Source organism: Prionailurus bengalensis, chromosome A2 (assembly GCF_016509475.1).
Source record: "Prionailurus bengalensis isolate Pbe53 chromosome A2, Fcat_Pben_1.1_paternal_pri, whole genome shotgun sequence".
Lineage (NCBI taxonomy): Eukaryota > Metazoa > Chordata > Mammalia > Carnivora > Felidae > Prionailurus > Prionailurus bengalensis.
The window spans coordinates 14,482,767-14,509,775 of record NC_057348.1 but is presented as its reverse complement, the minus strand read 5'-3'; the positions used below and the strand labels follow the sequence as shown (position 1 = coordinate 14,509,775).

The window sequence follows — 27,009 nt, the reverse complement described above, 5'->3', positions numbered from 1 at the left end:
TTATCTCCCCAGCACCCAGCACAGTACCTGGCTTATAATACCTGCTCAGCAAGTAGTTGCTGAGTAAATTAATGAAGAAAGGTCTCAGGAGGCGACAGGCAGGTGGAACTGTTAAAAAATTTTATTAAAATGTCCAAGAAGTACATTAATATCCACAGTGTCAGATACCACAGACCCACAGAACACTGCAGCTCACAGCAAAACCAGCAGAACCCGAAGCTGTTCACGCGCGCACACACTCACACGCATGCCACGCACGCGGCACACGCAAACACACGCACATCCCAAAGGGAAAGACTAAAAGACAAACCACCCACTTTAGAAAAGACCATAGCCCCCTCCCACCAGGGAGCTGGGTGGAGGCCGAGCAAGGGACTAAGGGGGCCAAGGGCAGGGAGCATAAACCAAGCCCCCCCCCCCTAAAAAAAAGTTGCACCCCCAAGCACCACCCCCAAAGGAAAATTATTTTATGACATGAATTATTGAAGATGTGTTATTATATTTTTAAAAGCAAAAAAAATTATCAAAGCAAGAAGGCAAATGTACATCCCTGGGCTTTCTCTATAACTATAAGGTGGAGCAGGAGATAATGTCTATAGCGGGGAAGACTGAAGACCATGGTCAAGGATAAGGGTCTAGTTTGCACTTCTCAATCTTTTCCTAAATCTGCCTGTGCATATGAGAGAGTATAATTATGCTTCAGTCCATTCCCCCAAAGTAAAAGCGATGTTTGGAATCAGACAGATGAAGGACCAAATCCTTTCTCCTGTCTTGGCTGGGGATTCAAACCAGTGCCTTTCTCTTCTCTGAGCCTCAGTCTTGTTATGTGTAAAATGGGGAAATAATAGTTCCAAAATCACTGGGCTGTTGAGAAGATTCAAGGAGATAGTGTGGGAGTCCTTAGCACAGTATAGACTCCATAGTTGTCGGCTATGATTATTCCTTCCCAGGAGGAATATAGGCTCAATCAACACATTTCTTTCTCTACTGAACCCTTGGACCATCTACTTTCTTATTTTTCTTTCTTGCAGAGGGCCATTCCCCACTGTAATTTTTAACACAGATCCACAGACTTTTCCCAGAGGAGAGGAGTTCAGAGGGGACAAAACATGAAGGATACCATGGGGGTTTTCCCTGCCAGAGATCAAGGAGCTGAATCCTGGCCTCTGGCTTGGAGAACTATTTTACAGGTTGCCAATTGGGGGAACAGATTTAGTCAGTTCTTTCCCACTTAAAAGATTTTTAAAAAGCAATGAGAGAAAAATGTGTGTGTCTCTATGTGTGTGTGTCTCTATGTGTGTGTGTGTGTGTGTTTCAGTTTTTAACACTGTGCATTTCTCTACAACATGACCGCAGGAAGATGTTACTACTTCAAGTTTTAAGCATTTCTAGTCCACCAGGCAATGAATGAAGACAGGGATGGGGCAGGAGTGGGGGCAGGACCCAGGGCAGGGGCACTACCAATGTCTCTGGAGGGACGGGGATGGGCACTGAGCTAGAAAACTTGGCACCTCCTTGATCCAGGAAGGAGGTTCTTTGTCTCCCTGAGAGATGGAGGGGGAAGAAATCTGGGCTCATCAAGCCCTAAACATCCTCTCATCTGTGTGTGTGAGAGAGATTCACCACACGTACAGAACCACCAAATCTCAGCACTGGACTAGACCTGGGAGGGTAAGCAATACACCTTCCTTCTATTCCCGTATATTGCTCTGACTATTCTGACCCCTAACTCTGAGGGCACAGAAGGAGGTTATTCTACAAACATTCCTAAAATTCAGTACATAGGAGTTCCATACTCCATTTATCCACCAAGACCGGAGAAGGAACTTGCGCTGAAGTCCAGGGTGAAGGAAGACAGCTGTCAAGTTCAAGCAGTGTGCTTCCATGGAGTTTTCTATCCCCAAAGCCAATGACCTTAACTAAAAGCTTCAGCCTGCATTTAGTAAACCTGCACATCTGACAGTTTACTGAGCCTGATCTTCTGGTGTGAAAAGGAATTCCTTAGTGTGAACCCAAACATACACTCTTGCACCTTCATCAAAGCCTTATTTCAACAACTGGTAATCAGCCTTGCCAACAAAAGACTTAACCAATGCAAAGAATGATCTTTGCTGATTGTGCTTCCCTTCACTGGGAGACGGTCCCAGAGTTCAGCCTGACTAGAACTGACTTTTCAGATACATGGCTATGCCTGCCAAGAGGACCTTGTGTACGTAAGAAAGAGGAGAGAGGAGCTTTTTACAAAGGATTGTGGAGGCGGGGGGGGGGGGGTGGTGGGGGTGGGGGTGGGGTGTGGTTTGGGGCTCAGGGACTTCCAGACCCTCTTGTTTTTCTCTGGGCTCTGTCTCCCCAGGTGAAGGCTCCGGGGAAGGTGTGGGAAAGGGGTTGTGCTTCCTTTTGCCTGGTTCTTCAGCAGAAATTCCCTTCTTCCTTCTCCCAGTCCTCTGCTGGGTGTTTCTTGTGTTTTCTGCGCTCCTTGTGCGACTTATGGTGGTGATGCTGGTGGTGGTGCTGGTGGTGGTGATGGTGTCGCCGCATCCGATGGGACCGTCTGGCTGCAGGGAAGTGAGGGAGGGCAAGGAAGTGGCAAAAGGTGGTGAGAGGCGGGTGGCCTGATATGGCGGGCCTCTTCACGGGAAGGAGAAACGAAGGAAACACCAGGCAGGCTGGTAAGTTCTCATTTATCTGCAAGGCTGCATTATCAGGCATTCAGCCAGATGAAAGTGTGTAGCAACCTGACGGGGGTTTTTTTGTTGGTTTGTTTGTTTTTTGCTTCTAAAATTTTTGTTAATGTTCGTTTATTTTTGAGAGAGAGAGAGACAGAGCGCAAGTGGGGGAGGGGCGCAGAGAGAGAGAGAGAGAGAGGGAGACACAGAATCCGAAACAGGCTCCCGGCTCTGAGCTGTCAGCACAGAGGCTGACGTGGGGCTCGAACTCATGAACTGTGGGATCATGACCTGAGCCGAAGTCGGATGCTTAACTGGCTGAGCCACCCAGGCGCCCCAGGAATATGACATTTTAACTGGAGACCACAAATAACTGGAAACCTGCGTTGGGGTGTCTGGGGACAGCCACTTACGTTTGGTGCAGACGATTTGGGGCTGGTCCCACTTGCCATTGCTCCGGCATCGGATGACGGCCACATGGTGCTGGGTAAATCCTTCATCACATTGGTATCGTACAGTGGCATGAACATTATACTTGGCCTTGCGAGCACCAATGGGTGAGGCATTCTGTACTGCTGGAGGGGGACCACACAGCACTGGAGACAGAGAAACCACTGGTAAGGGAAGTGACCATCAAGTCTGGGGCTGAACTGGTTTCTTCTCTTGGGAATAATTATACCCATCAGCAGGTCCTGCTCTTTACTCAATTGAAGTGACAGTGTCTGTCTCCTCTACCTAACCCAGGAGATCCTTAGGGGCAGGAACCTCCTGGACACATCCCATCCTCCTTAATCCTTACCCATGATAGCAATGAAGGTGGGAGATAAGAATAATATGAGTAAAGGAAAGGAAGAAAGGACATGAAAACTGTCACGGACACATAAGTGAGAATAAGCAAAAGTATAAGAGAAAGGTGGACACGAGCACGCATATAAGTGTTCCCTTAATATGTAAAGAGCTCTCACAAATCAATAAGACCAACAAACCTATAGAACGTTATGCAAAGGAGGTGAACTTGCAGGTCACAGGAAAATAAATACATCCAAATAGCTTATGAACCTATGAACCGTCGGTTATTCTCATCCTTAAGGGCACGCAAACTCCCCTAACAAGTAGATCTTATTTTTTCACCGCCCAGATGAACAAAGAACAAAAGATTTGAGAACACACAGAGTTGGCAAAGGTCGGGGAAAAAATGGGCACTCTCACACAGCACTGTAGTGAAAATTGGGCAGGGCTGACTTACATTTACACATTTAAAGAGAACAAGGGCCCCGTGAAAGGCAGAGGCAAGTGGTGGGGAGGGTAGCGGCATACCTGTTCCCTTCTTACAGACATAGGGGAGGTTGTAGTTACAGGGAACGTCGTTCCAGCGCCCGCTCTCATGTGCAACCATCACCACACAGTCCTCCCCACCCGCGAAGAAATTGTCAGGCTGGTTCTCCCGCCAGTTCTCATATTGCTGCAGGAATAGGGAGCAGAGAGGCTCAGACTCTGTCACTGCTTACTGCAGGACTCCCCTGGCCAGCCTACTCAAACTTGAAGGACTCAGTGTTTCTATCTCTACAACGGGCACCGTTCTGCCGGATGGTGGCCTCCACTGCACCCGGAGTCACCCCTCCTCTGGCTGCAAGGCTGCAGTGCCCTCTTCCTTGGCCCTCCTACCTGCTTCCTTTCTCCCTGACAGTCTAATTTTCCACCTAGGTCACTCTGAGATAAATAGTTGAGCAAAGGTCCAGGAGGGATTCCCGGAGAAATACAAGCGGATAGCTGAAGACTCAAGGGTAGAAATGATGCAGGAAGGGAACAGAATTCCAAGCAGAGGGAACAGCTAGCACAAAGGCCCAGAGGCAGGGCGGTGCTTATCCTGTTTGAGGAATAGAACAGAGGCCAGTGGGGCTGGAGCTGCTGGACCGAGTTGGGCTATGGTGAGTGTGGGTGGGCAAGGGCCAGTTCTTGCGGTAGAGGAGGTGGATTTTTTTTATTTATTTATTTTAAAGCAGGCTCCAATGCAGGGCCTGAACTCACAACCCCGAGATCAAGACCTGAGCTGAGATCAAGAGCCAGATACTTAACCAACTGAGCCACCCAGGCGGCCCGAGGAGGTGGACGCTTTGAAACTGTGGTAAAATACATATAACGTAGAACTGACCATTTTAACCATTTTTAAGTGTCCGGTTCATTGGCATTAATAAGATCCACAATGTTGTGCAATTGTCACCACTGTCTAATCCCAGCACCTTTTTGTCCCTTCAAACAGAAACTCTCTCCCTATTGGCGATCGCGCCCCATTCTGCCCTGCCCCCAGCCCCTGGCAACCACTGATCCACGTTCTGTCCCTGCGAGTTTGCCTATTTTAGATACTTCACGTAAGCGAAATCATACACTCTGTGGCCTTCTGGCCTTTTCCACCGAGCAGGTTTTCAAATTTCATCCGCATGGTAGCACATATCAGCTTTTTACCTGAATAGTGATCATCGTCTGGATGGACCACATTTTGTTCATGCATTTATCTTTTGATGGTCATTTGTGTTGTTTCCACCTTTTGGCTACTGTGACGAGTACTGTTGTGGACACGAGTGGACAAATATCTGAGTGAAAGACCTTCTTTCTTCTTTTGGGTATCTACCCGGGGGGGGGGGGGGCGAAGTTTCTGGGTCATGTGGCAATTCTGCGTTTGACTTTAACTTTTTGTGGGCCCGCCAGACTGTGTTTCACCGCAGGAAGAGGTGAATTTTTATCCTGAGAACAACAGAGAGCCTGAGAGGACTTGAATCAGGGAGAATCCTGATCTATGATTTTGAAAAGGTCCCCATGTATAGGTTTTCCTTTTCGGGTGGACACATTCTGTAACCAGATGGAGGCGATGGCCGCACAACATTGTGAAAATACTAAATGCCACTGAATTATATGCTTCAAAATTATTAATTTGGGGGCACCTGGCTGGCTTAGTCGGAAGAGCATGCGACTCCTGATCTCCGGGCCGTGAGTTCGAGCCCCACGCTGGGTGTAGAGATTAGTTAAATAAAAAATGTTTCAAAGGGGGCACCTGGGTGGCTCAGTCGGTTAAGTGCCTGACTCTTGCTTTCGGCTCAGGTCATGATCTCATCGTTCGGTTCCCGAGATCGATCCCCATGCGTCAGGCTCCTTGCTGACAGCACGGAGCCTGTTTGGGATTCTCTCTCTCTCCCTCTCTCTCTGCTCTTCCCCCAATCGTGTGCTCTCTCAAAATAAATAAACATTTTTTTTTTTTAAAAAAAGAAAACTTTAAAATGGTTAATTCTATGTTATATGAATTTCACCACAATTTTTTAAAAAGTCCGCCTGGCTGCCAGGTGGAGGGGCTAGAGGGTAGGTAGCAAGCGTGTGTTTTGGAAGGTGGGGCTTGGGGGGCTGCTGCAGGGGTCCCGGTGAGTGATAAGGGAGGCTGGTCAGGCAGGGGGCTGTAGGGAAATGGGGAGATCTTAAAGTCCATGGCTGGAGGACCCGGCAGCGAGCAAGAGGAGACCTCAGGCCCTAGTCCTACGTTTATAACTTCAGTCACTGGGTGGGCCGGGTGTTTACAGGGCTGGGAAGTCAAGGGTGACCTGGAACTTCGCTGAAGCTCCTTTCCCAATCTCAGAGCCACGAGGAACTTTCATGGTTGATTTGCACAAGAGGGTAACGTCAGGCCAGAGCACAGAGCCCACGCGGCTTACACACATCCCATGGTTCTAGGGAGACCCAAGCCTGGCTCCTGCCACTCACCAGCCCCGTGTTGTCCGTCCACTGGAAATCCCTCTCCACGATCCTGTCATTCAGGCCGATCCAAGTGTTTTCACGCCCAAAGCCTGCGAGGTGGGGCATCCTGAGGGCTGGGTGCCCACCCCTCCCCCAGCCTAGGCTGTGGGCCGGAGGAGGGGTGGAAGGTATGGGAGGGGAGGACCCAGCCCCTCCCCCAGCCTCTGTGTGGGCTGAAGGCGGTGTCCCCCCCACCCCCTTCCCAAGCCGATGAGGGTGGGAGGGGCATGAAAAGGGCTGGAATTGGGCTCCAGTCTTGCCACGATTAGTGGCTTAAACAAATAGCCACAGGAAGGAATAAACAGAGACTCATCAGGTTTTGCAGAAATTAGAGTAAGGGATAGGAGAGCCAGCAGGCCGGGCTGGACCAGGCAGGCGGGTGAGACCTAGTGAGGGAGTCAGTCACTGAGTGTCCTCAAGGATGAGCATGGGTTTGATTACATTTGAGGGGAAAAAACAAAAATGAAGGAACCAGGGAATTAACAAATGAAAGAATTAACAGGGGATGGGATGGGGGGAAATGTGGATCATTGGATGGATGAACAAATGGCAGAGGGATAATGAATAAATCAATAAATGCCAGCTTTAATTGATGCAACACTCTTTTTCTAGATTTATGCAGAGCTCCTTCCTCATTTCATCCCCCACGTCACAGACGCTTCTTCATTGCCCTCTTTCCCCTGGCTCTGTTTTACTTGTCATCAGCGCACTTAGGACCAGCTAAATTATAGTATAGACTTATTTAATTAGATATTCACTTGTTTGCCTATAGCCCTTACAAGAATGTCAATCCCTGCAGACAGGACAATATGCGTCTCACTCACTGCTGTGTCCCAATGCCCGGAACGGTGCCTGGCACATAGCAGAAACTCAGTAAATATTTGGTGAGTGAATGAATGAAGTGAAGTATGAAATAACAAGTGAATAAATGGACATATGAATTCAAGTGGTCAGGGCTAGCATTAATAAACACAGCTTCAGAAAGGTGGTGTCTTCAGGACCCTAGGGGATGCCCTGGCAAAGGGACCTGCAAGGGCCACCCCGCCCACTCCAGAGTCCCTACTGTTAATGAAGCTGTGTTCCTCGGGTGAGTGGACGCTGGTCAGGTGGCCCGCTCGGCGGCGGCAGTCCCTCTCGGCGTCCTCCCACGCCCGTCGATGGGCAAAGTAGCGGTAGCAGTGGCCCTGGAACTTGTGCCAGCCGTGGTCACAGCCCTCTGTGTCTGGGAGGTGGGATGGGAGCGTGAGGGAGACTGGCCTTGTGTCAAGGCCTGCCCTGCTGGTCATGAGCACAGCCAGCGCACCAGAGAGAAGGCCAAAACCAAGGTCACTGTGGGGCCAGATCACCCCTCTTCCTCCCCCCATCCTCCTGAGGCTCTGTCCCCCCACCCTTTTTACCTCTCTCCCCCCCCCCCCATATTCACTTCTTTCTCTGTCGCAGGAAGATATTCAACTGAAGATCATTACACCCATCCCTCTCATCCCAACTCTGATGTCGCCTCTGATCTGGCCACACCCTCTGTGTGGACCTGGGAACTCAGGAGATGGTCTCAGGAAGCCCTAACATTTCTCTCCCGGCAAAAGGCTCAAGTAGACATTTCTCCGCAAAAGATATACAGATGGCCAATAAACACATGAAAAGATGCTCAATATGGTTAGTCATTAGGAAACGCGAATCAGAACCATGATGGGACACTATTTCGCACCCCCTGGGATGGATAGAATTAAAAAAAAAAAAGGGGGGCATCTGGGTGGCTCAGTCGGTTGAGCCTCCGACTTCGGCTCAGGTCATGATCTCACGGTCTATGAGTTCGAGCCCCGCATCGGGCTCTGTGCTGACAGCTCGGAGCCTGGAGCCTGCTTTGGATTCTGTGTCTCCCTCTCTCTCTGCCCCTCCCCCGTTCATGCTCTGTCTCTCTCTGTCTCAAAAATAAATAAACATTTAAAGCAAAAATTTTTTAAAAAAAGGAAAATAACAAACGTTGGCAAGGATGTGGAGAAATTGGAACACTTGTACATCGCTGGCAGGGATGTAAAATGGTGCAGCCACTGTGGAAAACAGCCTTGTAGTTCCTCAAAATGTTAAACACAGAATTGCCATACGATCCCGCCATTGTACTACTGAATGTACACCAAAAAGGATGGGGGGAGAAAAAAGGAAAGCGTTGTCCAAACAAAAACTTACACACGAATGTTCATAGTGGCACTACTCATATTAACCACAAGGGGGAGACAACCCAAATATCCACCAAGCGATGACCGGATAAAGAAAATGTGATATCTCCTTACAACGGAATATTATTCAGCCACAAAAAAAGAATGAAGCAATGATACACACTATAATGTAGATGAATCTGGAAACCATCATGCTGAGTGAAAGAAAGCAGACACAAAATGACACATAGTGCATGACCTCATTTATATGAAACATCCAGAACCAGCAAATCCATTGAGACAGAAAGTAGATTAGTGGTTACCAGGGGCTGAGGGAGATGGAATGGGGAGTGACTGCTAATGGATATAGGATTCCTTTTTGGGGTGATGAAAACGTCTTGGAAATAGCTAGAGGTGGTGGTTGCACAATATTGTGAATGCACGGAATGCCACTGAGTTGTACATTCTAAAAAGGTTAATTCTATGTTACGTGAATTTTATCCCCAAACAACAATTTGTCATCTGTTCAACTCACGGCCACAGAAACAGAGATGGAGACCTGAAGCATATGTGAGAAACATGTGGCCCAGCAACCAGCCCCCTCTTGGTACTGTTTCTGGGGTCTCGGTAGAGACTCACCTTTCTCGCAGAGGCTACCCCCGTAGCTGGGGAGGCAAAGGCAGACGAACGTGTTGACCTCATCAATGCAGGTGCCTCCGTTCTCACAAGGGCTGGAGACACAGTCATCAATATCTGGAGGGGTGGGACTGAGTTAGAGGTCAGCCTCCCCTTGGCTCCCAGTCCCCACAAGGAACCAGGCAGAAGATGAGGTCATGGTCCTACCATCCATCCTGGACCTGAGTGAAGCAATGGTGGTCTGCACAGATGGCCCAATGACTCTGGAGGCCAAGGGGGTGGAATCTCAAACAATTAGCATGAATTAGCATTAATGAGAGCAGATGCCACTGGGCCAGCTGAGAGCCAGAGTGTGTGGAATGCTCCACTGGCCTTCAGAAGAGTGAAGGTTATACTCTGGCAAACAGAGTCCTAGAATGTTGAAGATGGAGGGTCCTACCAGAATGTGGAACTTGGGGAAACTGAGTTCCAGAACATTTGCAAGGACTTGCACAGAGGCACAAAGCTGTTTGTAGGTAGAGCTAGAAATCAGTTGAACTAGATCTCAGTTGAGTTCTCATTCAACCAATTTCTGTGTAGATTGTGCCTGAGTGACTTGGGCAAGTCACTTCCCATCTCTGGGACTCATTTTCGTTTTTGCAAAATGGTGATAATAATAGCACCTCCTCAAGAGTGGTTGTCGGTGGAGGGTCCATGGAAGAGCTCACGAAATTACATTGCTTATATTTATTGTTATAATTCTATAATTAGTATGGTTGTGAAATGAAATAATGTGCAGAGCTCAAGATTTATGTCATTTATATTTATTGTTAAAATTTCCTAATTTGTCATATTCCCTGTGTTGGGCTTTGGGGCTAGGAAGAACCCCCTTGGATCAGGGAGGAATCTGAGCCTTATCATTTGTCTTTTCCTCTCATCTCTGCCTCGTAGTGATGGGTGGCAGGACACCTGAGCCATGGTACCCAGGACAGGAGCTCAGCTGTTTGGTGCTGGTTCACCTAACTGGAACTGAGTTACTGGATCCAAAGAAAGGGGGAGGAGAAGGGAGCATCTGAAGCCGGCATTTTATCCCTCAGTCCTCATGGGGATGGCTGCTGAGGTAGACCCCAGGGTTCTGATCCAAACAAGTCTAGGTTCAGATCCTGAGTCTGGGGCACTCACCAATCTCACAGTTCTCCCCGGCGAAGCCCTGGTCACAGCTACAGCCGTACATGGTGCCGTTGGCTTTACAGGTGCCCCCATGCAGGCAAGGGTTGTTCTCGCAGGGATCCAAGGGGGCTGCAGGATGGACAGGCAGTGTAGAGAGGAGGCAGGCCACCATGTCGTCTGCCTTCCTGGCATCCAGACCTAAGACTCCCCCAAACCCTCTCTGTGGAGTCCCCTCTATAACTTCCCAATAGGCAGTTGCGGTTGTCAGTTTCCTCTTGCATTCTCCTCTAATGAGGAGCTTATTCCTTTCAGGAACTGCCCCAGAGCATCTGCGGGCCACTCTGCTTATGGAAACAGACTGTAGTGGAACTGGCTTCCTAAAGCTTCTTTTGGGAAGTCTCCCAGAACATGGATTTAAGTGCTTCCCTGACTTGTCCCTCTCTTCTGGACATGGCCTGATGGCCATTGCACTTCTCACAACTTGGAGCACAGAGGTGGAGGTCAGGTCCCAAGTAGGGTATGAACAGCATTAGCAAGAGTGAGAACTATCACCTCCTTCATTCTGGTGGCTCAGTCTTTTTTGATGCAGTGGTTGGAGAGGTGCTGGATTATTGTAGTTATAATCACAGGCTCTGGAATCAGAGAGGTTAGTTCGATCCCTGACTCTGCCACTCATTAAGGACCCTGGACAAATTACTTCTCTGAATTTCAGTTGCCTCATCCACAAAATAGAAATCAAAACACTTCATCCCTCTCCCGGTCCTGACCATAATGCCATGTCCAGCTCTGTCTATATCAGCTTGAGGCATCTTCAGAGGTCTCAGCATTGCTCTGTATGGATTTGGCACTCAGGGAGCATTGAGGAGTATGTGTCCTTGTCCCCCTCCCCCACCATTTCCCCCCTCAGCTGGGCTTCCCTGGAAGCAGTTGAGTCTCCCCTCCCCATCTCAGAGGCCCCGATGCCTTGGTGGGTGGTCTCCACCCTGGAGCCTGGGAGGCACAGAGCGAGAATTCTCATCCTATCCCAGCCAACCCCCAACCCTTATCAGGGCAGCGTCCAATCCTCCACTGCATAGACACCAGAACCAAGGCCCAGAGAAGAGCAGGGCCTGGCTCGAAGCCACACAGCAGAACAGTACAAGAACCAAGACTGGCCTCCCAGGCTCTGTTCTGGAAGCCCAGTTTAAGGTCCCCCTCTCCAACTCCTATAACCTAGAATTTGTTTCTGAATTTGTTTCTTGGCCCAAGGCCTCACAAGCTATTAAGACGGGAATAAGCGGTTGCCTCCTCCCTGGTCTGATCTCTGCCGTCTGATCTCTGTTCTCCCTGTAGTCGCCAGAGGTAGCCTATGTAAACCTGAGTTAAATCATGTCCCTCCTCTGCCTAGGTCCCTCCATGGCTCCCCCAATACCCTCAGAGGAAAAGCCAAAGTCCTCACTGCAGCCCATGGGACCCTGTGTGATTTTTTTCCCAACATCTCCCTGCCCTACCTCCTCCTCTCTTCCCCTGGCTCATTCTGTTCCAGCCATACTGGGGTTGCTGTTCTACCACATGCCAGGCAGAGGTCTGCCTCAGGACCTTTGTACAGGCTATTCCCTCTGCCTGGAATGCTCTTCCCCTAGATCTCTGCATGGCTCCTCCTTCCCCCTTTTCAGCCTTGCTCAAATTTCATCTGGTTAGAGAGGCCTTTCTGACCCCCCTTCTAAAACTAGAAAACACCCATGGGCCTCCCCCACCCTTCGGTTTACTTTTCTCTTTTGCCCATATCACTTTCTAACTTCCAATGTAATTTGCTTATTTACTAAGATCATCATTATTTGTCAGCACCTTCCCCCAGAGCAGTGATGTTCCACACGGCAGCCATATATAGCTATTCAAGTTTAAATTCAAATGGAATAAAAGTAAAAATGCAGTTTCTCAGTCACGCTAACCACATTTCAAGGGCTCAGTAACCACACATGGCCGGTTGCTCCCATATTAGACAGCATAGCTCCAGAACATTTCCATCACTGGGAAAGTTCTAGAATGTTGCCCTAGAATGTCAGCTTCCACAGGACAAGGGACCTGATCTCAAAATGGGGCCTGAAACACAGCGGGCACTCAATAATTGCTCATTAACTGAATGAAATGAAGATAGCTGCTGGCCCTTCTGTAGAGGTTGGAGCCTGTCCCGGGGGTGGTGGGCCCAGAGGGGCCTGGGGCTGGTGTATCTGTCCCTGCTATCACCCCTGCACGTGTGTGCACACGCCTGGGGCTGCTGGGTGCTGGGACGCGTGAGCCCCGCCAGGTGCCCTGAGCTGCTGACACCTACCCACGGGCTGGCGGTGACTCAGTCGCTCACTGGTGCTGCATTTATTTTTGGCTTCATTAGCATTTCTGCTACAAGCAGGCGGGTGGGTAGGCGCCTGGGTCTCCCCCAGCGTTGGCTGCCTCCCTCCACCCAGGCTGCCGCTGGCTTCAGTCTAGAGCCAAGAAAGCAGCAAAGTCCAAGACAAATCCAGCTGTAGTCTTAGGGGCTCCACCCAAAGCACTTTCCTTAGCACCCCTATATATGGTTGTCCTCCCACCTCTCTGTTCACCCCTCTCTAGCTCCTCTGGCTTGGAGCTTCCTTCCCTCTGCCCATCCCGCCCACCAGTCTCTTCTCTGCTCCTTCCCCGGGTGAGCTCACCCCCTCCTCAAGACCTCAGGCGTTTGTTTGTTATACCAATGAAATATGCATTGTATGACCTAGTGTTTGAGACAGACTGTTATCAGATGGCCTGGATTCAAATCTTATCATTTACACTCCTCGGGCTGCAAGGTTCCGCACAAGTCATCTGACTTCCCTGTGCCTCAGTCTCTCCATCTGTAAAGTGAGGATCTTACTAGAACTTGTTTCACAAGGACATCATAAGGATTCACCAAGTTGGTTGCAGTAAAGTGCTCAGAACAAGCCAAGCATGCAGTCTTTAGTGACGCTTGCGCCCCTGCCCAGGGTCTGCTTGCCTCCTGGGCATCTAAGAAAAAAGGCTGTAGTCCTGGAGACGGCCCGGAGGTGACAGGGTGGGCCAGAGGTGACAGGGTAGGCGACGAAACCCTGCATCTGCTATTTGCATTGCCACTACACCTTGCCTTCAAAAAAAGGAGCAAGTGTAAAACCCATTGTGTTAATAAGAGTGTTTTGCAACTCAGAATAAGTGTTTTTTAATTAGCTGCTGCTGCTTTTTTTTTAAAAAAAGCTCAATTGACCAAAAAAAAAAAAAAAAAAAAAGCCAAAATTTGCAGGCTGAGCTAGTGGGCAGACCTAGCCCCAGGGAAACAGGGCATTTGGCTTTCTCTGGACTCCACTAGGCACAGAACAGTTAAGGCTTCCACAGACTTGGGCTCTGATTGAAGTCTGGCCACTGGCCACTGACTAGGAGGCAGCCATACCTCCCTAAGCCTTATTTTGCTTTCTATAAAACGGGGGTGATGTCCCCCCCTCCTGCCCCTTCCCAGCACCCACTTTCCCTGTGGCTCGAGGCCCCCCTGACGATCCACCATCACTGAATCCGAGTTGCAATTCCCACTTGAACAGAAAGCCCTCTTTGTCACGCTTCCTCCCTCCAGCCCCGCGTCGGGGTGCCTGTGTCCAGCTCTGTCTTCCCAGACTGAGGCTTCACTGAAGGCCAGACCCCAGTATTGCACAGCACCGTCTGGCTCAGAGTGGACATGAACATGATTTATCCCCCAGATCAAACTCCACCCAACGCCTCGTTATTCCCCCCTCGCTGTGCCTCAAAACTAAGGTGTAACTTCACCTCCTGGCCTTGGCCCAGGCTGGTGTTCCAGCCCAGGTTCCTGGTCTCTTCCAGGAACACCCTTTCCGCAATTCAACTCTGCCTAGTGAGCTGCCATCTCCAGCATCATCCCCTGCTAGAAACCTTCCCAGGCCCCCCAAAACAATCCTTCCTCCCAGATCTGGGCGCCCCAGCCCCAGTCCCCAAGCCCTGACAACAGCGGGCTGGATGAGGTCACAAGCTTTGAACTCACCCTCCTCTGTACTTCCATTTGCTGGGGTCCCTGGCAGGGTCGGCTCTTCTCCACTCGCTGCCTCCTCCCAGAAGCCCTCCACACCTGGGCTCCCTGAAAGGACCTCCAGCTCAAACTCCTCTGGGCCCAGGGAGGCCGGCAGTGGGGTGCCGGGAGAGTCACCCGGCACTGTAGGCTCTCCTGAGGAAACTGAGACAGGCTTGTCCGTGCTGGCTGCCGTTGGTGTCCAAGGAGGTAAAACAGGCTCCCCTGGGGGGCTGCTGTCCTGTGAAGGGGCCAAGGCTCCCAGTATTCCCTGGGTCACCATCTGGCCCTCCGGCTCTGGATGGGGTTGGGAGCTCGAGGAGGCCACTGTGGACATGGCCAGGACTCCAGCCTTGTCCCCTTGGTCCACGGACATGAGGGACATCACTACGCTTGAATCCACGGCCACTCGAGGGCTCAGGGTGGGGCTTTCAGCTCCCTCAACCACATGGGATCCAGGTGCCCAAATCCCACCAGCATCACTGGGGGCCAGTGTGGCCGTGGAATCTGTGGGCCCCACCACGGCTTCTCCATTTATAGTGGCCCAAGGCTCCAAACTTGGGGTGACCCCAGGAATCAAGAGGACTCTAGGAACACCCGAGGGTGCAGATGGGGGGTGGGAGTCCGGCCCTTCACTGTGCAGTGAGGGCCACGTGCCCTGTGCCTTGTCCGTGGTGGCCCGAGCGCCAAAAGTGGGGCTTTCTGCTGTGCCGAAGACCCCAGACTCAGACCCCGAGGTGTCTCTCACTCCCGTGGGCTCGGTGGCAGTCTCAGTGGCGGCGAGATCTTCCGCCACATTCCTGTCCACAGCAGCTTGTGGACTGGATCTGGGGCGCTCAGCTTTGCTGGGCCCAGTAGGGCTGGTCCCCCAATTTCTCCCAAGTCGGCCCTGGGAGAGTTAGGACTGGCTTGTGTGTCTGTGGCTGTCTGCAAAGGAGCTATTGCACTTCCTGCTCTGTGGCCGCTGACTGTCGGGGGTGTGGCCTCTCTACCCTGTCCTGTGGGGCCTGAGGAGAGGGGCAAGGAATGCATTTCTGGATAGATAGGGTCCTGGGGGACAGCCTCAGTGTCTGAGGCAGGGGAGGGTGGTGCAGAAGCCACGGCTTCACTATGCCCCTTGACCCTGTTGGCCTGCGTGGGGAGGGGCGTCGGGTTTGGATGAAGCCACAGTTTGGGGGCACGAAGCATGGCCATGACAGGAAAGTCTGGGGAAGTGACCATGGGGGATACCTCCCAGGGGGCACTGCTGGGACCCTCTGAGGGGTTGGGTTCTAGGGCAGTGACCTCTGAGGGAGACCCGGACAGTTCAGGAGCGGCTGGCCTCACACTGGGGCCCTTGGCTTCCTCTAGTTCCAGGCCAGCAACGCTGCTGGGGCCTGGGACGCTGGGTGGGGCCACGGTCGGGGGCCACAGCCAGGGCTCTGGGGGGCTCCTGCCACCAGGGGAACCTGCAACAATATCAACAAGAGTGATTCTAATGATCTCTCAGCAGTTCCTTCTGTGGAGTCCCGTTGGCTCCCAGGCCCAAGGAGGAGGGGGTTTCTGAGGCTTGGTGAGGCCCGAGGACCCAGCTGGGGTTTGGAACCTCTTCCCCCGTCCTCCTCAGACCCCCAGGCAGGTCCCACCTCTCCCTTGGACCCCACTCACCAGCTCCAGGCACATCCACTTCATTGGTCAGCACAGCCCAAGGGCTTTGGCTCCGGCTATCCCCTGAAGCATCTGGGGCTCCTGTGGCCAGCAGAGGCTCCACGTGATTCCCAGCAGCCTCTGGGGTCAGGGCCTGGGTGCTGGCCTCAAGCCCCACCTCCAGGCCTCGGTGGGGTTCCTGCTGCTGGAAGTGGCGCCCATTCAACCCTTTAAAGCGTCCCCTCCTCCTGGGCACGGGGCCAGTTGGAGTCGCCTCTGTGTGAGCGCCCACTGCAGTGCTGGGGCTGCTAGGGCTGGGGGCCACTGTGCTCGGCCACACCTCTTCAGCCTCCCGGGAGGGCCTTGAGGCTAGCACGAAGCCTCCAGGAGCAGGGCTGCGGGTCGCCTGAGACTCCTGCTTCTCTGCCAAGATCAGAGGCTCTTCTTCCCCACTGGATACTAGAGGCTCCTGGAAGTCAGGGGTGACCATCTCCTCCCCAGTGCTGGGTTCCACTTCTTGGGCTGGAGGCCCTTCTGCCGACAGAATCTCCCCCTCATCCCCAGATGAGGGGGTCTCTGGGTCTCCATGTGGTGGTGTAGGATGATGAGCTGTAGGAGAAAGCCGAAAAGGTTGTGTTAGGAAGGTTGGCCAGGAAGTTCTGCCTGAAGTCTACCCCCATTCTAGCATGCTGCAGCGTGAACCGTCTGTGTCTCTCTGTTTCTCTGTCCCCCTCTGTCTCTAAAATCTCTGCGTGGTTTCTGGGACCCCCTAAACCCAGAGAGAGGAAGGTGTGAAGTTAACACTCCTACTGTGCAGGCTGGGGCCCACTGTCAAGGTCAGTCAACTGGTCATGGGGAGGGGTCAAGAGACAGCTAGGTTCCTGGGTAAAGCTCAGGCAGTGGCCAATTCTCATGGGGGTAGGTCAGACCTGGGCCATAGCTTCTCCCCCAGGGGGAGGAAGCTCCTAATAAGCGTGGCCTTCCTACAAAGGGATTTTTTTTCCCTCTTACACATTAGTCTTAGGTCCTTGGAGTCAGGTTCCCAGCTTCTGCAACTTTGGTCCCACTCCAAGGACTAGGGTCATCCCTAGTCCCTGGAGGTGTGGCCTTGCCTTGGGGCCGTGGCTAATGGAACAGCACTTCCTCCTCCGGGGATGCTTATGCACAAGGCTCCAGCTAAAATATGCTCCACTCAGAAGCGTGTCTTTCAGGGACCTTAAGAGATACAGCTCACTCTCAACGGAACTTCCCCGCCAGAGTTTGGCCTTTTCGGGCCCCGATCCTACCCCCAGGGCGGGGCTCCTAGGGAAAGGGGCGTGGGCTTCACCGAGGGCATGGCTTATCTCAGAGCGTATTTCCAAGGGTGTCTCTCCTCTGTCTGGGCTCCGCCTCCACTAGAAAGGAAAATTCCCAGGGGCGTGGCCTTGACCTGGATGTATAGCTTTGGGGCGTGGCTGCCAGGGGACGCACCTTCCAGGGGCTTGACCTTACACGCACCTCGGAAGCAGTAGGCATCGAAGCGCGCTCCGGGCGCCGGGAAGCCAGTGCGGTTGGCGAAACGGTAGACTGTGCGCACGCCGGGGGTTGGGCCGCCGCAGCGCCGGCGCGGCGTCTGGATCGGGTAGCGCACGCTGCCGTCGGCTAGCCAGCCCGGGTCGCACTGGTCCAGGCCCTCGTGCCAGGCCAAGTGCAGCTGTCCCACCGAGGCTAGCGCGGCGCCCTGGCGGCGGCACTGGGCACGCGCGCCGGCCAGGGTCAGGCGGCGGGCCGGGCCCACATAGAAGACCTCGCCTGCGGGAAGGCGCGAGCGAAGGTCAAGCGGGCCTGGGGAATTCTCCCCTGAAGCCCAGGAAGGGGGTCCCACTCTGAACTCCAGCCTGGCCGGGTTTGGGTGGTGGCTAAACAAGGCGGCGACAGCCGCCGCCGCTGTGCACACCCCCCGCCCGCGCTGTGGTCTTTACCTCTCAGGCAGTGCTAGGAAGAAGAGGGCCTTAGCTTCTTTTTACAAATGAGGTAACAGGCCTTTGAGTGTGTTGGGCTCCAGAGAAAGGGAGGATCTTGGCGCGGGGAGGGGGCTCAGAGAGTAAGAGAAGGGTAGGAATAGGGAGAGGGGCCAGGGAGGGGGAGAGTCTCAGAGAAGAGACAGGGCCTCAGAGAGAGGGAAGGGGCACAGAGGAGAGGGGCTCAGGGAGGGAAGGAAAGCTCAGAGAAGGGCGAGCCCAGATATTGGCTGCAGGTTTATAGAGGGATGAGATTTAGGAGAGCTAGGCAAGGACTTAGGGAGGGATGGGGGCTGGGGAGGGTAATAGGTACTCAGGGAAGTGAGGGTGGGGGGTCCTGCCAGCCCCAGACTTACCCCCCAGCTCACGGGCAAAGCAATACACATCGTAGAGTTCCCGTGGGTCGCGCCTCCCATAGCTCCTCACCCCTGGAAGGCTGCTACGGTCGCCATAGCAACCAGGACGGGACTGGGTGATAGGATACCTGACAAGACAAGGAGGGGGTCCCTCTCAAATATGTGCGCCTGGGGCCCCCAACGACCATCTTTCCCCAGGGGCTAGGTCTCCATGTCCCAACCCTGTGTACCCCCTCACCGAACAGTGCGGTCAGAGAGCCACCCGGCGTCACAGTTGTCAAAGCCATCTTCAAAGGCAGCCTGCAGGTGCCGTGGGGCTGCAATGGTGGCTGAGCTGAGACGGCAGGCCTCCTGGGCCTCTGCGAAGGTCAGTGCATAGCGATCCTGGGCTGCCCGGTAGTGGAACACAACACCTGTTGGGGAACATCCAGGATAGGGGGCTGACTTATGCTGCAGTCTTCAAGAACTGACCTCCTTCTGGCAGAATGCCCCTTCTCCCAGTTTGATAATAATAAGCCTGCTCCCCTATGCTGCCCTGTACCATGCCAGACTGATATGACCCCATTTTTAAATAAGGAAATTGGTAACGATGACCATAAAGGGCTAAAATGTGTCTAATGTTTACCATGTAGAAAGCATTTATAAGCAAGATCTCAATGAAATCTTACAACAACACTGTGATTATCCCCATTTCCAGAGGAGAAAACTAACGCTCAGAGACGCTGAGGCACATGTTCCGTTCCACACAGCCAGTATGAGGCACAGCCAAAATTCATAACCAGGATGATCTGACTCCAAAGATAGCACTCTTCATGCCTAGGGTTAGACCTTGGCGGTGACAGGAGGCATGGAGAAGAGGGAGATTCTTCCTTTTAAAAATAAAGTACATGCTGGGGTGCCTGACTGTCTCAGCAGGGTAAGCATATGACTCTTGATCTTGGGATCGTGAGTTCAAGCCCCACGTTGGGTGTGGAGATTACTTAAAAATAAAATCTTAAAAACAAAAACAAAAACAAAGGATTTAAGTACATGTATTGATAGGGAAAGCACAGGTGGCAATGGGAGATCAAGTCGTTCTTGCCCAGCCTGGGAATGGAGTCACAGAAGACTTCCTAGAGGAGGTGACTTGTAAGCCAGGATGGGAAGCATAAATAATGGGCTCGCTGTGACTCAAATTCTGATTTAGGATGGAAGAAATGGCTGAGCAAGACAAAGGAATGAAACATTCGATTCCATTTTATCAAACTCCGAGCTCCTGGAAGACAGTGGCTGCATCTCAGTTATGAATATGTTCCCAGCACCAGACTAGCATGTGGTAGGTAGGTGCTCAATACACGTTCAGTTGAATGAATGAATTGAACAATCCCAGAAGTAGATTTTACTTCCTTCATCACTTATCGGTTTTCTTCAAGGTGTATCAGTTTTGAGCAGCGAGGCCGTGTAAAAGGGACAGTTGGCTGACCCCATAAAATATGCAGTGAGACACTGTTGGGTGGGAGAACACTGTGCTCCAGGACAGGTGGTTCAGGGATTTGCCCATGGCCAGCATAGGTCAAGGTAAATCGACTTCCCAGCAAGAACCCACAGGATGTTTTACACACAACAATCCATTCATTTGTCAATTGAGTCATTTGTCAATTACCTATGGAGCGTCTACTGTGCCACCCCTGTGCTAGCAGGACTTTGCTTTAATAATTAAAAAACTTTTTGTTTTGTTTTGTTTTGTCCACCTTGATCAGTTAGGAAAAGAGAAACACTGGCTATTTCAACAGAAAGAATTTAATACAGGAGTTGGTTAAACAGGTATTTGAGGACTGTTACTTACTTAATATATATTTTCAGTTGGCTATGAAAAGAAAACCTCACTCTTATTTTATTTAAAAAAAAACATCATTTTATTGTAAAAGGAAATTTGTATTCCTATTTTATTTTTTTAAAGTTTATTTATTTTGAGAGAGCAAGCATGTGAAGGGAAGGGGCAGAGACAGAGGGGGACAGAGGATCCGAAGTAGGCTCCACGTGGACAGCAGAGATCCCATGTGGGGCTTGAACTCACGAACCATGAGATCATGACCTGAGCCAAAGTTGGATACACAACTGACTGAGCCACCCAGGTGCCCTTGTATTCCTATTTTTAAACAGAAAGTCAATATCCTTTGTCTTATGTGAAAGTAGGTAACCATGAAAGGGACTTATAATAAGGTTAGGAGGGGCGCCTGGAAGCTCAGTACGTTAGGCATCCGACTCTTGATTTCGGCTCAGGTCATGATCCCGAAGTTTGTGGATTGGAGCCCCACATTGGGCTCTATGCTGACAGTGTGGAGCCTGTTTGGGATTCTCTCTCTTTCCCTCTCTCTCTGTCCCCCCCCCCACTTGCATTCTCTCTCTCTCTCTCTCTCTCTCTCTCAAAATAAACTTTAAAAAAAAGCTTATGAAATCCTATAAAATACTGTGGTCCACAATAGATGGAGCCAGAAGCTGCCTTGTCTTAGCTAAAAGAGAGAGAAGTATTAAAGAAAGGGTAGCACTGGAGGAGACTTTCTTTGGGACTTTACTTTGTCAGAAGAATTGAAAGGGAATCACTGTTCAGGGAGTGATTTCTAAGGTGACATTCTGTGGGTGAGCTTCAGGCTCAGCACCTCCCCTCCCAGCCTTGTCCTCTCCCCTGTCCTCAACTGACCTGTCACCTCCAGGGGCACGAGGTCCTGCTCATCCTCTATGCCCCTCACCACCTGGCAGCGGTAGAGCCCAGAGTCGCTGGCTCTCAGTGGTCCCAGTAGTAGCGTCGCGTTGGCCCGGTGCCGGGGGTAGGCAGGCAGTGAAACACGTCCCTGCCAGCCCTTGGCCACTCGAACCACATTGTCCTTGGCCACCAGAATAGGCAAGTCCTGCCGCTGGCCTGATGCAGTCCGCACCTTGGTCCACTTGATCCGAGGGGCTTCTCGGCCTGCATCTGGCCATGGTCGCAGGGTGAAGAGACAGGGCAGGGCCACTAACTCTGCCAGCGCAGCCCGAACCAACCCCGACCCCACCTTCTGCATGTGGAGCCCCTTGTTGGCGGCAGCAGAGGCAGCAGCAGTGGCATCCTGTGTGCCTGGGGTGGAGAAGGTGGAAAGAGGACCTGACTCAAAGACAAAGACCAGCAGAGACTGCTATTTCTCTCACTTTACTGATAAGGAGACTGAAGCCAGAGAGGTTAGGTTGCCTACAATATCACAATGCAGTGAACAGATCTGTGATGTGCACCCCAATCTGTGAGCAAAAGTGGAGTCACATGCCTTCATAGCGGTGCATCCACTCAAAATCCAGACCCCGGCTGCCAGGGATTTGACTCTGTCACTGACTCACTGTGTGGTCATGGGAAAGTCACTTAACCCCAAAGTCCAGTAAGAAGCAGCCATTAGAAGGAAAATGTGTTTGAGGAGTACCTTCTTGATAACAGGGGCACTTTTATACATAGCGATCAGCTCATTTGATTTTCATAACCATAGGCAGAAGTAGCCATGTCTCACTGTCTTTTTGGAGGGTCGAGGAAACTGAGTCTCAGAGACATCGTTGTACTTGCCTAACCACAGAGCAAATCAGGGGGCATTTCCAGTGCCTGGGCTTTTAACCATCACTGGGGAGATGCCGGGGAGAGTTATACATACCTTATTTCTATTGCCCCGCCCATGACAGGCATCACTAATCAATCTCTGCACTGTTTTCATTTTTTCTCTCTCTCTTCGGCTCAGCTCAGCAAAACAGTGAGAGGCAGGAACCTCCAGCCTCTGCTGGCAATGACTAAAAATAACCTCTCAGGTGTCTTGTTCACTTTTGACTATTCAAAGACCTTTTTCATCTATTCTCATTTTATTCTCCAGACCAAGCCAGGGAACCAGCAGGAGAAAGCTCTAGAGTTAAAAAGCTGCCCCATCTTGTCAGTCCCCCAGAACCCAACCTCTCCCACCCCACAAGCTAACTCACTCTGTTCCCCAGCCACAAACAGCAGCATCTGGAGCATCAGGAGGCCCAAGGCCCAGACAGACGTGGCCCCCATCCTGGACCTGGAAAAAGATGGAGACAGAGGGAGAATGGGGGTGAGTACAACCCACCCAGTTAGTGTGGAAGGACCAAGTCTCCACATTCTACAGACCTAGAAACAGACTGAGAGAGGCTAACGTGTCACTCAAGGTCACACAGTCAGCAAGCAAGGGTTAACCCAGGATCCAAACCCAGGACCGACTGACTTCAGAATCCCAGCAGTGAAGTTTCACAGTCAGAAGTAAGGGTGTTAAAGAGAATCAGACCTGGTATTGTCTATCTGCCTGTTCCTTGCTGTGTGACCTTCAACAAGTAGATTAGCTTCTCTGTGCCTCAGTTTCTTTGTAGGTTAGCTAGGGATAACATCAGGTAGTTGGAAGGAATAGATGGGTAAATACAGTCAATATGTACAAAATGCCTAGAACTGCCTGGCATGAAAGAATAGATTTGAGCTGTTTTTTAAAAAATGTATTTATTTAATCTCTATGCCCAACGTGGGACTCGAACTCACAACCCTAAGATCAAGGGCCACATGCTCTTCTGATTGAGCCAGCCGGGTGCCCCTGAGCTGTTGTTATTACTATTATTGACCTTAACACAGCCAAGATCAAAATCCCATCTTTCATGTTGGCCTCACCCATAAGACTAGGATTCCAGGAGGGCAGTAGCCAGTCCCAGTCAGCCTGAGGTCCCCAGTCCTTGCAGTAGGCTGGCCTCCAAACCAGCCTTTAATCTGGGTTTGCTGACTGACACGATTCTCAGCTTCCATTCCAGGATTTGGTTGTCGCCAAGATTCTATTCTTGGTTTCCGGGATTTTTGAGAAGCTGCCAAGTCCCAGCTGGAGGAAGGGGCCTCACCCCTGCCCACCCCACCCTCCTCCTGACTTCATACCACCTGGCAAAGATGCCTCCTAGGTCCACAGAGAAACTCCAGTTGTGGGTCCAGCCTTCTATAGGGGTTGTGGCCCTCAGACATAAAATGGACAATTACTGAGTGCCAACTGTAAGTAAGGCCCAATCCAGGCACCGGGACACAGCAGTGCCCTCCCAGGCCTCACGTTCTTCCAGAGACCAGAAACTCTGGGGAGATAGTCCCTCCCCAAAGCCTCACAGCCCCTCTGTACCACTCCCCTCACTGGGGTTCAGGAGGTGGGGACAGATGGCAAGTTAGGGCATCCTCTAAAAATCTAACTCTTGCAGCCTCCCCCAATAAAAGAATACACTCCCCTGAGGAGGGGAGTGTAGATAGCATCCAGCATGGGGGCTGTGGAGGAAAGCTCGTCACATTCCCAGTGCTCTTTCCCTGCTCCCAGAGTCCCTACTGGGAGGCCAGCCGGGGCCCTATCCGTGGTGCTGAACTCTAGGGAGGCAAAGCAATGACAGGCCCACTTGGTCTCCTTGTCTTCCTCTGGCAGCGGCACCACAGCTTCACCCGGGACCCAGAGAGGGCTAGCAGTTTGCCTAGGGCTGCACAGCGGATCAGAGGCCAGACCTCGGGATGGTGCCCCCAACTACCAACCTGTAAACCTTAGCAACTTCTGCCTCCATTCCCGGCTGTCCTCATTTCTCCCCCTTGGAATCCTGAACAAGTGCAGGATCCTCTGATGGCTGTACAAGGCCTGACGAGGAGGACCTTAGGAGGGGGTGAGTTCACAGAATTCACACACACACACACACACACACTTTGTATGGTTAAAAGGACAGACTACATTCAGGGGCACCTGGCTGGCTCAGTTGGAGGAGCATGTGACTCTTGATCTCAGGGTCATGAGGTCAAACCCCAAATTTATTTAAAATTGAAAAAAAGCTCTGCCTCTTTCTATACATTGTATGACCCTAGACAGGTTGCTTCATTCTCTGGGCTTCACTTTCCCCACCTGTAAAATGGATCACCCAACATGTACCTCATAGTGTTACGGTGAGGATGGGATGAGCAAAGACTTGTGGGGTGCTAGAAATGTTAAATTAAAAAAATCAGCTTTTTGTATACAAAGCCTCATGTACACATGCAAATGTACAGAGGTGATCCAACACAGTGACAGTTTCAGGTGCACCCTCCCACGCACACACATACCCTCCCAGAGGCACTCTGTTCCCTCCGCTTGCACCCTCACACACCCACACCCCTTCTCTTAAAATACTTCCTCCCTAGAGCAGCCAGAGGTGAGCATTTACACAGCTGTCTGGGGCTTGTCCCCTCGTGAATAATGCATAAGCCTCATGCATATGCAACAGGGGCCTGTGGGGCATTGGAGGAGGGGCGGTGCTGCAGGAGGGTGTGTGTGTGTGTGTGTGTGTGTGTGTGTGTCCCTGTCCCTCCCCCTGACCCACCTCCTGTCTCAGTGGGCACTGAATGTGGGTGTGTTGGCCAGCAGGCATTTTTGTGTGCCTGGGTGTGTGTGTCGGGGTGCTGTGTCCAGGCAAGGATGTGAAGTTGTGCCCTGTGATGTGTGGATGTGTGCATCGGTGTGCAGCAGCTCTGTGCTCTGCGTGGAGCATAGGGGACCCACTGTGGTCTCTGGATGTGTGGGTCCAAGTGCCCCTCCGCAGGGGCCGTAAGCACATGTGTCTGTTTCTGGCCTCGGAGTCAGGGCATATTTGTGTGTATGGGCATGATCGTGGAACTCCTCAGAGGAGAACTGAAGCCAGGCTCAGTAAACCATCTCGGGATGCCCTTTGGGGACCTGAACCCCAACATCTCTCCTATTAGCACCCCAACTCTGCACAAAGACCATATCTCACACCCCCACGCTTAGGGTCCACACTGCCAATCACATGGAGAGGAGCCCCTTGCTGTACATGCAGCCACACAACCCCAGACTCAGAGCCTGGGAGACACGCGCGCACACACAGATTCACAGTGACATTAACAAAGAGAGACAATATGGGCACTTACAAGGCAGGCAGCATGTCTTCTGCACAAAGACACACACCCACAGTCTGAGCCTCCCCATATAAACCCCTCGATGAGGCCATACCGTCAGACACAGTTTCTCACAGACACTCACACATGGTGATGCCAGCCCCTGGCACAGACCAGGCTGGATAAATGTGGCCTTGGTGACTGGTGGGCACACATCATTTTGCCACCTGGTGATGTGGCCCCTGCCACAAGTTTCCTGACAAAGACACAACCTCAGTCGCATTAGACTCACAGAGGACCCCAGACTCCCCATGGACACACAACCTCTCTCAGCATGGGGTAGACACACACACACACACACACACACACACAAAGCCCCTGCCTCCGGCGGGGGGTGGGGGGGAGGCACCTTCCATTTGGGAATGTCCACAAGCCCAGCGAGGCTGCTGGGTTCTGAGGTCCCATGATCTGCCCACCCCTCCCTCCTTGCCCTTCCCCCACGTCCCCCGCTGGGGCCCAGCGCCAACCCTCTCCTTGTCCTGGCTGTCTCCCATTAATGCTGCTGAGAGGAACAAAGCCCCGTGCACAGAAATGGGGGTCGGTCGTTCCTGCCCAGGCTGGGCCCGGGATCCCAGCCCCCTACTTCCCGGTGCCTGTGCCCCCAAACCAAGCCAGGACTTTCACAAGCATCCATATGGGCAGATGGAACTGAAGGGGTGAGGCAAGAGTCTGTGTCCCTCTGTGAGGACACAGTCAGATATGGAGGTGCTGGGAGCGGCCCCCCTCTTTGGACTGGGTGCCCCTCATGGGTCCTAGGGATTCTAACTGGGGTTTTAGGGACTCACACCCAGCATTCACCTGGGAGACCCAGTGTGCTCCCTGGGAGAAGAGACACCACCCCAACTCCAAGTCCAAGGGAAGAACAAGGACCACCTTGGGATGGAGCCCCCCCACCCCACCCCAGAACCTCCTCCCTGAATCAGGATGTGGTGACAGGACCTGGGCCAAAAGAAGAGGGAGACTGTAGGGCGCCCCTTCCCCACTGCTGTTCACACTCAGGGAAGACCCCCCTTCCATCGGACTCAGGCTAACCTGGAGGGCCCCCTTCCCCGCTGCAGTCCAGCCTGGATTCCTCCATTCATCTGCAAATTGGGAATCCCCACTTAAAATCCTGGGGTGCCTCAGCTCAGATACCGGGATGCCCAGTTATGGAGCCCCCCCCCATATAGCATCTGGATGTCCCCCTCTTCTCTCTAAACTCGGTGTGTCTTCCCTTAGCCTTGGTTCCCAGTGCCCCCTCCCCAATTCTGAGACCCACCCCCAGCCCGGCCCCCTCCCCACCTTGGAATCGTCTCCGCATTCTCCGGACAACCCAAGGATTGACCCCCAAATCCGAGTCCCCCTGACATTCCCAAGCGCCCTCCAGTTTGCGTTCTCTTCCTAACCTGGGTCTCCCCTCCCCCTCTCAGCCCCCCTCCCTGTTCTGGGGGCTTCTCTCTGATCCCAGGCCCCCTCCCCAATCTCGTGCTCGTCTCTAATTCCGCGGATCTCTCCCCCAACGCGGCCCCCTCCCCACGACGGACCCCCCACCTGACTCCTAGCTCGGACGCATCCCGGGGCGGTCGCCCGGCACAAAGGACGCTCCGGCTTGTCTTGTTCGCGCCGGGTCCAGCCCCTGCGCCCTGCGCTCCGCTCGCCCCAGAGCCGCCTCAGCGCTTATA

At 52.3% G+C, this 27,009-nt stretch overlaps 1 protein-coding gene across 1 annotated transcript; it reads right to left on the bottom strand.

Annotated features, from left to right (window-relative positions):
- Positions 1-106: 106 nt before the first annotated feature.
- On the bottom strand, positions 107-27,009 carry NCAN (neurocan). Its single transcript, XM_043587160.1, is given in 16 exon segments — positions 107-2,555; positions 3,080-3,262; positions 3,984-4,128; positions 6,414-6,496; positions 7,510-7,668; positions 9,239-9,352; positions 10,397-10,513; positions 14,397-15,287; positions 15,290-15,868; positions 16,068-16,655; positions 17,544-17,837; positions 18,403-18,530; positions 18,641-18,815; positions 21,083-21,496; positions 22,369-22,448; positions 26,879-27,009. Coding segments are annotated over 15 exon segments (4,089 nt in total). The 5' UTR covers positions 22,442-22,448; positions 26,879-27,009; the 3' UTR covers positions 107-2,409.